This window comes from Theobroma cacao, chromosome 10 (assembly GCF_000208745.1).
Source record: "Theobroma cacao cultivar B97-61/B2 chromosome 10, Criollo_cocoa_genome_V2, whole genome shotgun sequence".
Lineage (NCBI taxonomy): Eukaryota > Viridiplantae > Streptophyta > Magnoliopsida > Malvales > Malvaceae > Theobroma > Theobroma cacao.
The window spans coordinates 4,395,397-4,409,526 of record NC_030859.1 but is presented as its reverse complement, the minus strand read 5'-3'; the positions used below and the strand labels follow the sequence as shown (position 1 = coordinate 4,409,526).

At 32.7% G+C, this 14,130-nt stretch overlaps 1 protein-coding gene across 2 annotated transcripts; it reads left to right on the top strand.

Moving 5' to 3' along the window:
- On the top strand, window positions 5,922–13,909 carry LOC18586451 (pumilio homolog 4). Of its 2 annotated transcripts, none has more exons than XM_018129249.1 (12): window positions 5,922–6,111; window positions 6,201–6,252; window positions 6,881–7,580; window positions 8,647–9,511; window positions 9,620–10,187; window positions 10,274–10,415; window positions 10,504–10,611; window positions 11,195–11,407; window positions 11,494–11,604; window positions 12,510–12,704; window positions 13,207–13,381; window positions 13,475–13,909. In XM_018129249.1, the coding sequence occupies exons 3-12, from the start codon at window positions 6,891–6,893 to the stop codon at window positions 13,510–13,512; spliced, it is 3,105 nt and encodes a 1,034-aa protein (XP_017984738.1). In that variant the 5' UTR covers window positions 5,922–6,111; window positions 6,201–6,252; window positions 6,881–6,890; the 3' UTR covers window positions 13,513–13,909. The 2 variants fall into 2 exon arrangements, with proteins under 2 accessions (XP_017984738.1, XP_007009912.2); XM_007009850.2 differs by having other exon boundaries at window positions 6,201–6,260.

The following is a 14,130-nucleotide window of genomic DNA, read 5'->3' as shown; positions in this document are numbered from 1 at the left end:
ATAGATTTCTGCCATTGCCATTACCATTGTCATTGTATGTTTTCTCACTGTTATTGACTGGGTTTGGGAAATGGTCAGGTGATGAGTAACCTTGCATGCCAATGGCAGAAAAAGAAATCAGATTAGGAAGGTAGGTGACGAGTAAAAATGATCTGGTTTGAAGTGTAGACACAACAAATTGTGCACATTTTGCACGTGATATATTGTATGCATACTTCACTTGTAAAATCTTTATGTCGGCATTTATAAAGATCCCTTTAAAGGTAGATAATAATAACTGCTGCAAGTTGTACCTACCAAACTCTCTTCATTCAACCTTTAATGGAATTTGGTCGGCTTGTAGCCACAATTCTCTTCAATTTTCAACCTAAATAACTCACAATGTCTTTAAAAAACTACTTTCCCAGCCCATCATCTCATCCAATCACAGTGCATAAAAGTAAAAAGTCTTTCTTTTATTAAAACAGGGATTGAAATTTACTATTAACTTAAATATAAATTTATATACGAGAATCAATGATACATATATTTATCGTTGAATTATTTATTCGATATCAAAACTATAAGTATAATATTTAAAAAATTTCTAAATTATTTAAAAAAATTTAAATGAATCTTTATTGTTTTATTACTTTTAATTAAATTTTTATATTTTTATTTTGAATTAAATAAGTCATGATGTTTGATTAGTTGTTATTAATCAAAATACTATTTGTCATTTTTTTTAAAGAGAAAACAAATTTTATTCTTATCAAACTTGCTATACAAAGTCCCAATACATCCGTTAAAAGTGTTAGCTCTATAATAATGAGAAAAATATCCAAGAAAGGGTGAATTGGATTTTTAAAAATTCTTTTTAACAAGTTTAAACTTTTTATGAAGGCAAGTTTGAAAACAAGTTTTTCAAATTTGTTTTCACTTTAAAGTATGCCAAAAGTAATTTAAGCAAAATAATGATCAAATAAGTTGAAAATAAATTTTTTAACTCTTTAAGGCAAATTGCACTAGTGTAAAAATTTCACAAGCTTCCAATCAAGTCAAGCTAAAAATAATTTTCATAAATTTGTTTTCTATCAAAGTGTGTCAACAATAATTTGAAGAGTAAATTAAGGAATAAACAAATTAAGAAAAAATTTGATAAATTCTTTAATGTAAATGCATAAATTCAAGGAGTGAAAAATAAAGAAAGTATACACAATATTTTTATAAAAGTTTTGCTTCTTTGCTTACGTTCTCTCCCTTAGTTCACTAAGGAATTTCAAATTTACTTTGCAAAGTATTTTTTAAAGTTCAAGTATAACCTTTACAATGCCTTTCAAGGATCAAGCACAACCTTTTAATATAATGTCTTTTATGAATCAAGCACAACCTTCATAATGCTTTTTAAAAACTAAGACGTAGCCTTTTTCTCTCTTACAATTTTGAATGGAAAAGATACTTTTAGAAAGTGGGTTTTGCTAAGTAAGTACAATGTAGGAAGAATATGATGAGTATAAAAATAATTACAAAATATAATAATATTGACACAAAGGAATCATAACACAAGAAACCTTAAAAGCTTGGTGGAAGAATCTGAATTACTTGCTTTAACTTGGTTTCTCCTTTTTTTTTCTTCTTTTTCTTCATATAATTTGATTCTTGATCAAATAATGTTTTTCTACACTCTTCTAAACTTGTAAATGTGTTGGAGAAGTCCTTTTATAGTTGGAGAAGGTTTGATGAAGAAAATAACCATTTTTCATTTGATTTTCGTGTGTAACGGTTAGTTTTAGACCGCATGTATCGATACATTTTGGAATGTATCGATACATTTTAAAATGTTTCCAGACATTTGGAAATATATTCATGCATTTTTGGCAAAATCATTCTATTTTAAATGTATCGATACTTTTGACCAAAGTATCGATACTTGTAGCTTAAAATATAAAAAATTCTTCTTTTTGAACCCAATTTGACGCCAAATACTTAGACATTTCAAAATCATATGTAAGGGAGGTTTAAAACTAATTTAAACAAGTTTAAAAGCTATTCAAATAAGTTCGAAAATCATTAAAGCAATTTTCAAAACTCATTCAAATAATTTTGAAACTTTTCACATGGAAACACTTAGGCACTTCAAAACTTATTTAAAAAAGTTTAAAAAACTATTCAAACAAGTTCAAAAACTCATTTAAACAACTTTAAAAATTATTCAAACAAGTTCAAAGATCATTTAAACAGTTTAGATTATTTTTCACATGGAAACACTTATGCACTTTAAAAGCAAATATATGAGAGTTTTTAACATTAATAAATTAAGTTCATAAACATTTTCAAACAATTTCAAAAATCATTCAAACAAGTTCAAGGATTACTCAAAGAAGTTCAAAAATCATTGAAGTAATTTTGATCACTTTTGTCATCTCAAAACTATAATAATTTTAAACCTAATAAAGCTAACAACATCATAGAATAAATCTTGAAAGTCCAGAGGAGGATTATCACAAGGTACTAATTTATTATCCAACAAGAAACCTTTATTGGCCCCTTAAAAAAAAAAAAAACCTTTATTGGCCATGTAGTTTGCTACTCTGTTGCCTTCACTAAAGACATGACATGTGATTACCTTTCACTGTCTATGAATGAGTTGTTGAATTGACTAAATCAAGTTCTGAGTTTGAACAAGGAAGGGGAGATAATGCCTTTATAGCCTGAACCATCATCTTGTTATCAGCTGGGAGATCGATTCTCCTATATCCCAAGTCCCATGCCAACTTGAACCTTTCATGAACACCCCAAAGCTTGCTTTATTAGCTGTGCATTTTCCTAACTTAATTGAGAAGCCTCCTTTCCATTCACCTTGTGCGTCTCTTATTGCTTCTCCTGCTATTGCCATTTGAAGAGATTGTCGAAATGCCCCATCAATATTTACAATAACAAACAAATGGTTCTCGTAGCATGTACGTCTTGTGTTCAACTCTGAATGAAACACAATCGGCTCGCCATAGTAATATTCTTATTTCAAATATGAATAGATTTCTCCATTTCCATAGAAGCCAACATGCAGCACCAAGCGTCTTGCTCCAAGAAATACCATTCACGAATTTTTATTTTTCTTTAAATTGACAGAAAACTGATCAAACAAAGAGAGTGAATGGAATCTACCTTACTGATTTTGTGGCAACAATCTTATCCATAATGTATAAGCCAAAAGACAATCCCTCAAAGCATGAATAACCGATTCTTCCTCCAAGTTACATAATGGGCATAAGGAATCATTGGGAAAATTCCTTCTAACTCTCTCTCTCTCTCTCTCTCTCTCTCTCTCTCTTCTTACTTACGTTTACGTTTAGTTACGNTAAAAGCCTGAACAACCCCTAAAACCCTATTAGGACCCAGGTGTCCAAAAGCTCCAAACCATCATTCTACTTTAAAAACCCTAATTAAATTTTTTCTTATTACTCTGGCTGTGTAGCGCCTCTCCCCCTTTCTCTCACCTTTTCTCTCCTCTGCAAATGCATTTTTCAAGTGCTGCTCCTTTCTTCTATTCTTTCCAGCTACCATTACCTAAAGTCACTCATCCATCCTCATTTACTTCTACTCTCTCTCTCTCTCTCTCTCTCTCTCTCTCTATTTGTTAGCAACTTGTTGTGTATCAAAAAAAAAAAAGGGTGCGGATCTTTTTAGAATCCTGCCAACTCCATATCAAGCTCTATATATCATTACCATTAGCAATATTCAATATAACCGAACCTCTCAATCTTTCATAAGTTAAGTTGATGAAACAATAAATAGTCCTGAGGATGAGGGTGCCCAATAAGGTTTATCTTACATATCATAATGGATAATGACATTACATAATGATGTAGCATCATGCATTACTTTTCACCATTTACATTAACAACATGTCAATGCCACGCAAACATAAAATGAGAAATATTATTTTGACTAATGATAATTAGTTAACTATTACTTATAAAAATTTATTTTATTAGATTCAATCAAATATTTATATTTTTATTTTGAGTTAAATAAGCTTTTATAATTAATAGTTAACTGACTGTTAGTCAAAATATCACTTTTCATTCTATGTCATGTAGTGCTAATGTGACATACTGTCATATCATAGTGGATAATGACATGACATGTTGCTGTTATATCATGTGACATTTTTCACCCTCCACGTTAATATCACGTGGTTATAGAATGACAAATGTCATTTTAATTAATGATAATTAATTAATCGTTAATTATAAGAACTTATTTGACTTAGAGTATATTTGGCTTAACTTTTTTTTAGCTTAAAAGTTATTATGAAGTTGTTTGGTAAAATAAATTATATAAGCTCTAATTTTGGTTAAAATTATCATAAAGGACATTCATGTTTTGTTCAATCACCTAATAAATCAAAACAGAATAAGTCTGTTTCAAACTTATATACGATTTTAGATGTTAAAACTAAGGGTAAAATACCCTCTCTTCCTAGGTTTTAATCAAAATTTCAAGCAAGTCTATTAATTTTCTAAATAGACACTCCATCTCAAAAAAATATCTTTCGCTAAATATATAGGTCAAATCGTTAATCAATCATTAATGTTTTTATTAATTTGATGTCATGGTAATATTAAAAAAATAATTTTATTTTTTATTAATTTTAAAATTTACTATTATATAATTTTTTATTAATTTTTTTAAAAAAAGCCTTGATCAGCCTTCTCAAGGGAGCACCGAAGTTCCCCTAAGGAGCCCGATTGAGGCTCCTTGAGGGAGCGTTAGTGCTCCCCTTGAGGAGCCCAATTTGGGGCTCCCTTGGAAAGTCGGACTGAGGCTCCCTTGGGGAGCCTTGGTGCTCATAGGGATCTAGGGGAGCGTAGGGTGGTAGATCGGTGTAAGGGACGTTGCCAATTGGCTTGAGAGAAAGAAAATAATGAAAAATTGAACATTTTAAATATTTCATATTTAATATTAACGTCGTTTAGACATTTGGAGTGAAGTGTAGCTTTGTGTAATTTCGATTAAAATTTATTGATATGAATATTTTACTTAAAATCAAATAAATTCATACAAAAATAGAATAATTCTCAAACTTTGTATAGTAATAATAGTATTAGATTTTTATTGATCTACTAAGCAATCGGAACATAATACTTCAATTCTCCAAAAAAGTAAAGAGAAAAGGAAACGATGTATTTAATATTAAAATCTTTAACGAAAAAGAGAGAAAACTTTTAAATGGTAACTGAATATAACTTTAAATGTTGAATATTTTTCCCTTAATGTTTGTACAAATAAAAAAATTTCAAATTTTCTTATTTTGTTACTAATCTTTTATTTTATTTTTTTAAATAGTATTTGTAAGGAAAGGTGGAAGAGTGTTAGATAAAAATGATTTGCAGAAGAAGAGAGAGGAGAGGGAAATTATTTCTTGAGATGTGTTTTTAAAACAAGAGAAGAAAGCTCTTCTTTAAAGTTTTATTTTTAAATATTAATATTTATTTTTAAAAAATAAATAAATTAAAAAAAAATCAAATCAAACAAACACTTAATATAAAAATTTAAATTTCACTTAAATGCAATAAAAAAACTAAAAACTTATTTGAATTGAATGAAAGATCATGACTTATTTGATGTAGTGATAGACCATCCTCTATTTTCTCTGTATGCGTTATTATATTATATTATATCATAAAGTATGTAGTATATACCCTAATTCTCCTTTCAACTCTTTACCCTAACGTCATTGAAATAATAATAATAATAAATAAAAATCAACTACTTGCTTAGCAATTAACGTCCATGCACGTAATTACCGTCCATCACCGTCCGTTCTTAATCCAACGTCTCATATCACCTCATTCTCGGCCCCACTTCCTCTCTCTTGTTTCTTTATTCCTTTTATTTTGTACATATTTAAAGTTTCCTAATAAATTTAAATAAAAAAAACGGCCGTTTCGAAAGAATCTGAGAGAAGACATTACGCGATCTCCAACCTCCATACCTCGCCTCCCTCTTTGTTAATTTTTTTTCCCATCTATTGAAAATAATTATTATTTTCGATCCCCAAAATTTTTTTTTGGTTTAAAGAATTCAATAAAAGAAATATAAAAGAAAGAGTATTGATCTTCAAGCACTGTAAGTTTATCTTAATTGACGTCGTTATAAGCGTAATTCAATAATAGAAATTAATATTGTCGCTGATTTTTATTTGGTTTGAGTTTCAGGTTGATTGATTTTGGTGCTTTGTTGTTACTTGATGCGGGGATTTGCCTGAAGGTGTTTTTGTAAGAAATTTTTACATTTTTTTTATTGAAATTCAATGTTTTATAAAGCTATGTGGTTGATGAGAAAATACCATGGGGATTTTTAAAAATTTTGGGTTTTTTTTGTTGAATTAAATGTTCAGTAATATGGTTAGTTGCTGAAGAAATACTCTGGGGATTTTTTTTAAAATTTATAGTTTTTGTTTTATAATTTTAATGTTCAATTATGCTGAAGATGGGACTTTTTTAGAAAAAAAAATGTTTTTATATTGAATTTTAATGTTCAATTATGCTCTGTTTGGTTGCAAAAAATGGGATTTTTTTAATATGTTTATTTTTTTCCTGAAGATGGGACTTTTTTTTAAATAAGTTGTTTCTTTTCTTAATTGAATTTTAATTTTCATTTATTGTCTGTTTGCTTGCTGAGAAAATACTGAAAAGAGTAGAAAAAAAAGGCACTGATTTCTAAGTATGAAACCACTTTTATTTTGTGACTTTCGGTATCTTTTAACACAATATCCATTATTAAATGCTTTAGTAAATGAAGAAGAATTAAATAAAACTTAAGACTTTGCATGATGGGTTTTGATTATCCTGGGATTTAGCTTATATTTTATTTATTTGTTATTTTGTGGATGTAGGGTTTTGGGGATGGTTACAGGCAGTAACATAGATATGCTACCAACTATAGATAATGGTTTAGAAAGACATGGTGGGAATTTGGAAGATAGTTTCACTGAGCTAGAATTGATTTTGCAAGCGCATCGTAATCAACAATTTGTAGGTCGTGAAAGGGATCTTAATATATATAGGAGTGGCAGTGCTCCACCTACAGTTGAGGGATCCTTGAGTGCTGTTGGTAGTCTTTTTGCTAATCCTGATTTTGGAGACATTAATGGCATAACTGCTGTTGCTGGTAGTAGTAGTAGTAGCAATAATGGAATGCTGTCTGAAGATGAGATACGCTCACACCCTGCATATCTTTCATATTATTACTCCCATGAAAACATAAATCCAAGGCTGCCTCCACCGTTGTTATCAAAAGAGGATTGGCGTGTTGCACAAAGGTTTCAGGCTAGTGGGTCTTCCCTTGGGAACATTGGGGACTGGAGAAAGAAGAAGTTGGTTGATGGCGGTGATAGTTCGTCCTTATTTTCAATGCAGCCAGGTCTTTCTGTACAACAAGAACAAAATGATTTGATGGAACTGAGGAATACCAATGCAAGGAATACATCTAGAAAAATGTCAGCTGAGTGGCTTGATAGAGGTTCAGATGGTTTGGTTGGGCTGTCTGGTACTGGGCTTGGTGCAAGGAGGAAGAGTTTTGCTGACATTCTTCAGGTGATGTAGCCCCCCCTTCAATTGATGAGTTTGTAGGTTGTATTTTTTTTTCTTTTAACCTCATTGCAACATTATTGGTTTTAATGTCTCTGTACTGATATGGGTTGTTTTGTCCTGTTTTTTTTTTTTTATGATATTCATGCCAGTATAAATTTCCCATATAGGTGATTTCCAATTTCATTTCCCTCTTTTGCTTTGGTTAATATATTTCTTTTCTTGCATTTATTTTTGTGGTGGGATGGTGTTAAAAGAAGATTCTTATTTTGATTGTAGATGTGCCTTTGAATCATTGGGTTGAGTTCGTTAAATATCTCATATTGTTGGTTATATTAGGTTGAAGACTCTCCTACTTGTTTCTCAACTTGTTTACAGTTTCCATCCAGCATCTACCAATTTGCCTTTTCTTTCCTATCCTTTAATCCTTTTTGTTTTTGTTGGACATATCTTCTTATTTACTAACGCTATTAACTCAGCTCACTTTCTAGATCTAACTTCCAAGATTCCTGGGAATTTCTGGGTACTTTACTATGTATTTCTTTTGCATGGTGCATCTGTGGGATTCTCTTCTCCATTTTCTTTTCTTGACTTTCATGCTATAAGGATTTTCACAAAATGCAATTAGAGGGAATTATATGACTATGGCTATAAGGATTTTCATGAAAATTGTATAATACAACAATTTAATGATGTACTTGTGACCTTGGTATGATGATCCAAGTAATTGGTGCAAAGAGAAAAAGGGTATCAAGGTTCAGCTTTTTAGATTATTTTCTTCTGCAGCATTTAAATTGGAATGTATTCAATTATTTTCAAGTTTTGGATAATCAATTACAGTTATTTTCTGCCTTGAGGTTCTCGTGTTTGTTTTGTAATGATGCATGTTTATCTTATTCGTAACACTTTTAGATCCGCATTACTTTTATTGTTATGCTTGAAACATCTTAACATTGCTTAACACTAAACAATGTGATTTAATTCGAATGAATGTGGATCATTGATTAAGTGAAATACCATTTGTTTAATTTAACTGGTTCTGTAGTACAGCTGACAAGATTATCTTGTGCAGGATGGACTTGATCGACCTGCCACCTTATCAGGCCATCTCTCACAGCCATCAAGTCGCAATGCTTTTAGTGATATGTTGGATGCAGCTAGCATTGCTGATCCCAGTCCACCAGGTTTTCATAATGCAGCAGAGTCCATAGAGAGCTTGCCTGCTGGGGTAGCTCGTCCAGGTGTGGTAGGAGTTCAGAGCCATGGTAAAACTACTTCTCACTCTTTTGCATCTGCTGTAGGTTCATCATTATCGAGGAGTACAACTCCTGAACCATATTTAGTTGGGAGGTCTTCTGGTTCTGGACTTCCTCCTGTTGGGAGCAAGGTTGGCCATGCAGAAAAAAAGAATATCATTGGATCTAATGTCCAAAATGGGCATTCTTCTGCTGTGACTGAACTTTCTGAAATTGGAGCTACATTATCTGGGTTGACCTTATCGAAAACTAGACATGCAGATGAGAATAGTCATATGCGGTCTCAGCTTCAGGTTGATCTGGATAATCAGCTAGATTTTTCATTCAATATGCCCAATGGTCATAATCAGAGTTTGCAGCAGCAATTCATTGACAAGTCCAGTGCTGAAAAGCTTGCATTTCCTACCAACCATATCGACTTGGCAAGGAAAAAGGGAATTGCACCTAATATTAATGCTTATAATATTAGTTCCAATGGACAAGTCAGCATTCCCAAAAGAACTTCCTCTTCTGCAGATCTTTACGCAAAAGTGCATCCTTCAGGCCTTGGAAGTTTGGAAGTATGTGATGTTGGCCATCCTAATGTGAATCTTGCAAACACAGATTTCATTGGCCAACTACCCAGTGCTTATTCTGTTAACCAGAAGTTGAATTCAGCGATTAAGAACCATTTAAATGCAGGTATTGTATCTTCTGGAAGCTTGTATATTTTTTTTGTTGGCATTGATCAGTTTATACATTTTTCTCTGTAACTTTTGTTGCTGTTGTCGTTCTGTTTTTTTTTTGTAGGTTCCCCTTTGACTGGTACTGGGGATAGGCAAAGTTTAAATAGAGCTGGAAATCAAGGGGCTGACCTTCTTTCTCCACTTATGGATCCTCGTTATATCCAGTACTTGCAAAGAACTTCTCAGTATGGGGCACGAGCTGCAGCTAGCCCTGATTCTCTGCTTTCTGGGAACTATGTTGGTACTCTGCATGGGGATTTGGATGGCCTTCAAAAAGCATACCTTGAGGCAATATTAGCTCAACAGAAGCAGCAGTATGAACTGCCACTTTTAGGTAAAGCTGCTGCTCTGAATCATGGCTATTATGGGAATCCCTCGTATGGTCTTGGCATGCCGTTTGCTGGAAATTCAATGGCAAATTCTGTACTCCCCTCTATTGGTTCTGGAAGTATACAGAATGATAGAACTGCACGTTTTAATTCAATGATGAGAACCTCAACAGGAGCATGGCCCTCAGATATTGGTAATAATGTGGATGGAAGATTCATATCATCTTTATTAGATGAATTTAAGAACAACAAGACTAGGTGTTTTGAACTCTTAGATATCATTGATCATGTTGTTGAATTCAGGTAGTGTCATGGTGCTATCTTTTATGTTATGTGCCCAGCACTCATGCGTGTAATGTACTGAATCTAATCGCTATTGTATGATGCAGTACGGATCAGTATGGTAGTCGCTTTATTCAGCAGAAATTAGAAACTGCCACAGAGGAAGAGAAGACCAAAATATTTCCTGAGATTATTCCCCATGCTCGCGCTTTGATGACTGATGTGTTTGGAAATTATGTCATACAGAAAGTATATACATCATTACTTATTTCAATTAGTCAATCATCCTGTTTATATAATTATAATTGCTAGCCTAATTGTTGAGCTGGATTTGCAGTTTTTTGAGCATGGTACAGAAAGTCAAAGAGCAGAGTTAGCCAGTCAACTTACTGGTCATGTGTTGCCTCTCAGTCTTCAAATGTATGGTTGCAGAGTGATTCAGAAGGTGCATGAACTGTGTTTCCCTATCTTTCTTTTTTTTTTTTTATAAAAGAATTTCCATGCTATATTGATCATTTTTTACTTTCAATAGCCTCCATCCTATACTGGAGTCACTTTCTATTAAATTGCCAGGCTTAGTAGCACTTTTACAGGCCGCATGAAACTATTTTAATCATCCAATTTATAATAGTTATGGCTGTTTTGTTGTTTGGAGCACTTGAGTATGCACAAGAATCCTCAACTGTTACCAGAAGTGATGAATTAGCAATTTGCTTAAGAATTGTGATGTAGAGGGGTGGTAGTATGTGTAGGAAGAGCATTTCATGCAAGTGCCTTTACCAAAACATTTTACTTATTTATGGCAATCTAATGACTTAATGTTGACAATTGATCTGATAATGGTATGAGATGAAGTCCTGTCTTATCAGAATGGTCCGCAAAGTTAAAGTGAATTGCTCGTATATCTTTTGGGTTTGAGGGGGTTATATATTATCAGGATGGTCAAAGTTAAAGTGAATTGCTTGTATATCTTTTGGGTTTGAGGGAGTTATATTAGCCTCTTATTGCTAGAAATCTGATGACCACAGGCTTTGGAAGTTGTTGGTGTGGATCAGCAGACTGGAATGGTGGCAGAGCTTGATGGTTCAATCATGAAATGTGTTCGTGATCAGAACGGTAATCATGTTATTCAGAAGTGTATAGAGTGTGTCCCTCAGGATCGAATTCTGTTTATCATATCTGCTTTCCATGGCCAAGTTGTCGCTCTTTCTACCCACCCTTATGGTTGTCGTGTCATTCAGGTTTGAAATTTACTGATCATACCCTTTCATTGCTGGAGATATGACATTTACTTATATTAATTTTCACTCACTATTAATGCTGATAGAGGGTTCTGGAACATTGCGATGATGTAAAAACCCAACAAATTATTATGGATGAGATCATGCTATCTGTATGCACTCTGGCACAAGATCAATATGGGAACTATGTTATTCAGGTATCTAAGCTTCCCTTTTGAATTTAGTCTATTTCTACTTTTCATTTGGGAAATGTGATCTAATTTATCTGCTATCAGAAAAATGGAGCTTACCCTGTTTTCTACAATGTTCTCTCAAGTTAATTGCTTTATCTGTTTTTGCATATATATTGCTAATTGTAATATGCTCTGAGAATCAGTTTGTAATTAGTAGATCTTTCTGAGAATCAGTTTGTAATTAGTAGATTTTTCGTTCTTTGACTATTTTTAGACATCAAACTTCTTCATCTTGGTTTCCAGATCAGATATCATCTATTCCTTCTTTCCCTTTCCCCATCCCAAAAGTATCATTCAGAAGTTCTCTATATTCACATTTCTGCCTATGCAAAAAGGATTAAATACTTGTGTATGTGAATTTGTTTTGCCTGGAGGATTATATTGAATCACATGGGAGGCATATTTGTTTCTGCTTGGCTATCATTAGATGCATACAAGATACTCTCCATCAGCAATGCACTCTACTGTATGACTATGTATTGGAATTCATGCGTCTTGCATATATTTTGCTGCACACAACCCTAGTACCCAAGTCCTAGTAGTTCTTTTGTGAACAATTTGTTAAATTCTTACTGGATTATATTTAGTTTGTCATTAATTCTTTTCTTTTATGTTGGTTTTTGTTAAAGTGTCTTATCTTCACTTTGGATTGTCTTGAAACTGTGCCATGAACGAGGTTTTGGAAAAGCTGATGTATGCTTGGTTTCAAGCTAAAATCACTTTTTATTGTGGCTCAAGTTGTTTCTTCCAATTTTCTTTTACCAGTTGCTTGTTGCTCTAGCCGCATTTTGCCAATATATGTCCTATTTTGATCATCCATGCTATTGTATTAATTATGTGTCCTTGACATGTCTATTTATGTGTGGTAGCATGTTCTTGAACATGGTAAACCACATGAGCGATCTGCTATTATCAGCAAGCTTGCAGGACAAATCGTGAAGATGAGTCAGCAGAAATTCGCTTCTAATGTTGTCGAGAAGTGCTTGACTTTTGGTGGGCCTGAGGAACGTCAAATTTTGGTGAACGAGATGCTTGGTTCTACTGATGAAAATGAGCCATTGCAGGTCTGTCACAATAGTAATTTCTTTTTCCACATGCAAATGGTGATATATGTATGTATTTGTGTATGCAGTTTCTCCAAGTATTTTTTATTTTTTCACATCAAATAGTTTTTCTTTTTTTGGTGTAACCATAATGAGAGATTATATTTTAATGGTGAAGATCTTCTGTCTTTGTTTTTTAATCAAATCAATGCAATAACTATCTTAGCAAGAAATCTGAAAATGGTGTACAAAATGTTGAAATATGACTATCATCCTAGAAGAGATGGTGTGCAGAATACTTAGTTTCTCGTGAGACCCACCATAGTGCATTTTTACACTGTTTTTTTCATTCCCTGCACCTAAGTTTTTCCTCTATATTTTGTCTTGCTGCATTACTAATGCAAATTCTTGGGTATTATTTGCTGCTTTTGTAAGACTTTATAACCATGTACTTGCATGAATATGTTTCAGTTCTTAATTTGCACTTGCCAAATACTGAAATTTGTGGAATTGAAAACTGCAGGCCATGATGAAAGATCAATTTGGAAACTATGTTGTGCAAAAGGTTCTTGAGACTTGTGATGATCGGAGTCTTGAGTTGATTCTCTCTCGAATCAAGGTACATTTAAATGCCCTGAAGAGGTACACTTACGGCAAACATATTGTTTCACGCGTTGAGAAGCTTATTGCAACTGGAGGTGAGTTTCCCTTACCTTTTGTTTTATAATTACTAGCCTAGCCTTATCAGTGACTGCTGCCAACTTATATAAACCCGAAAATGTTGATTGCAGAAAGGCGCATAGGATTACTTTCGTCATTGGCCGCCTAAATAATCCATGTATAAAAGCATATATGGCACTCTACTTTTTCTGTGCTGCCACGACAAGACTGGAAATAGATGCAAATTGTACAGCTGACATGGAGGGTGAGTAAAAAAAAAGTTGATAGATAAACACCAATCCAGTAGTAGTAGGACTAGAGAATAAGATGGTGCCTTGTCGATATTTAATTGTATATTCAAAGAAGACTTGTTGTAGGGAAGGTTGTGTTGGATGAACAAGAGCAGAGCAGAGGATGAGTTATAATTTTGGGTATCCATTCTGGAAGTGGATATATAGATTGTAAAGCAGAAGCTATGGATGTAAATGCTTAGAGTGAGTTGCAATCAATATTGAGAATTTTTGCTTGCATTTATTATGTAAATATTACCTCATATTCTTATCTCTTGCTAGACTTGTTATGTGATGAAAACTTTTCCCAATAATGCCTACTATGGAAATTTTGATAAATTTATAAACGTGAATGTTACACATTCTGCAAGAATATTAAATATTAGATTTTAAGACTAAATTTATAAAAGTCAACTTTATGTTACATGTTTTATCAGGTTAAATTTTTACAAAAAGAAGTAATGATCTTGTGACGTATACGTGAATTTTTCTATTAA

Coding starts and splice junctions, on each gene's coding strand:
- LOC18586451 (XM_018129249.1), top strand. CDS start 6,891: ATGGTTACAGGCAGTAACATAGATATGCTACCAACTATAGATAATGGT. Junction 10,612..11,194: donor GTTGCAGAGTGATTCAGAAG/GTGCATGAACTG, acceptor TGATGACCACAG/GCTTTGGAAGTTGTTGGTGT. Junction 11,605..12,509: donor ATGGGAACTATGTTATTCAG/GTATCTAAGCTT, acceptor TATGTGTGGTAG/CATGTTCTTGAACATGGTAA.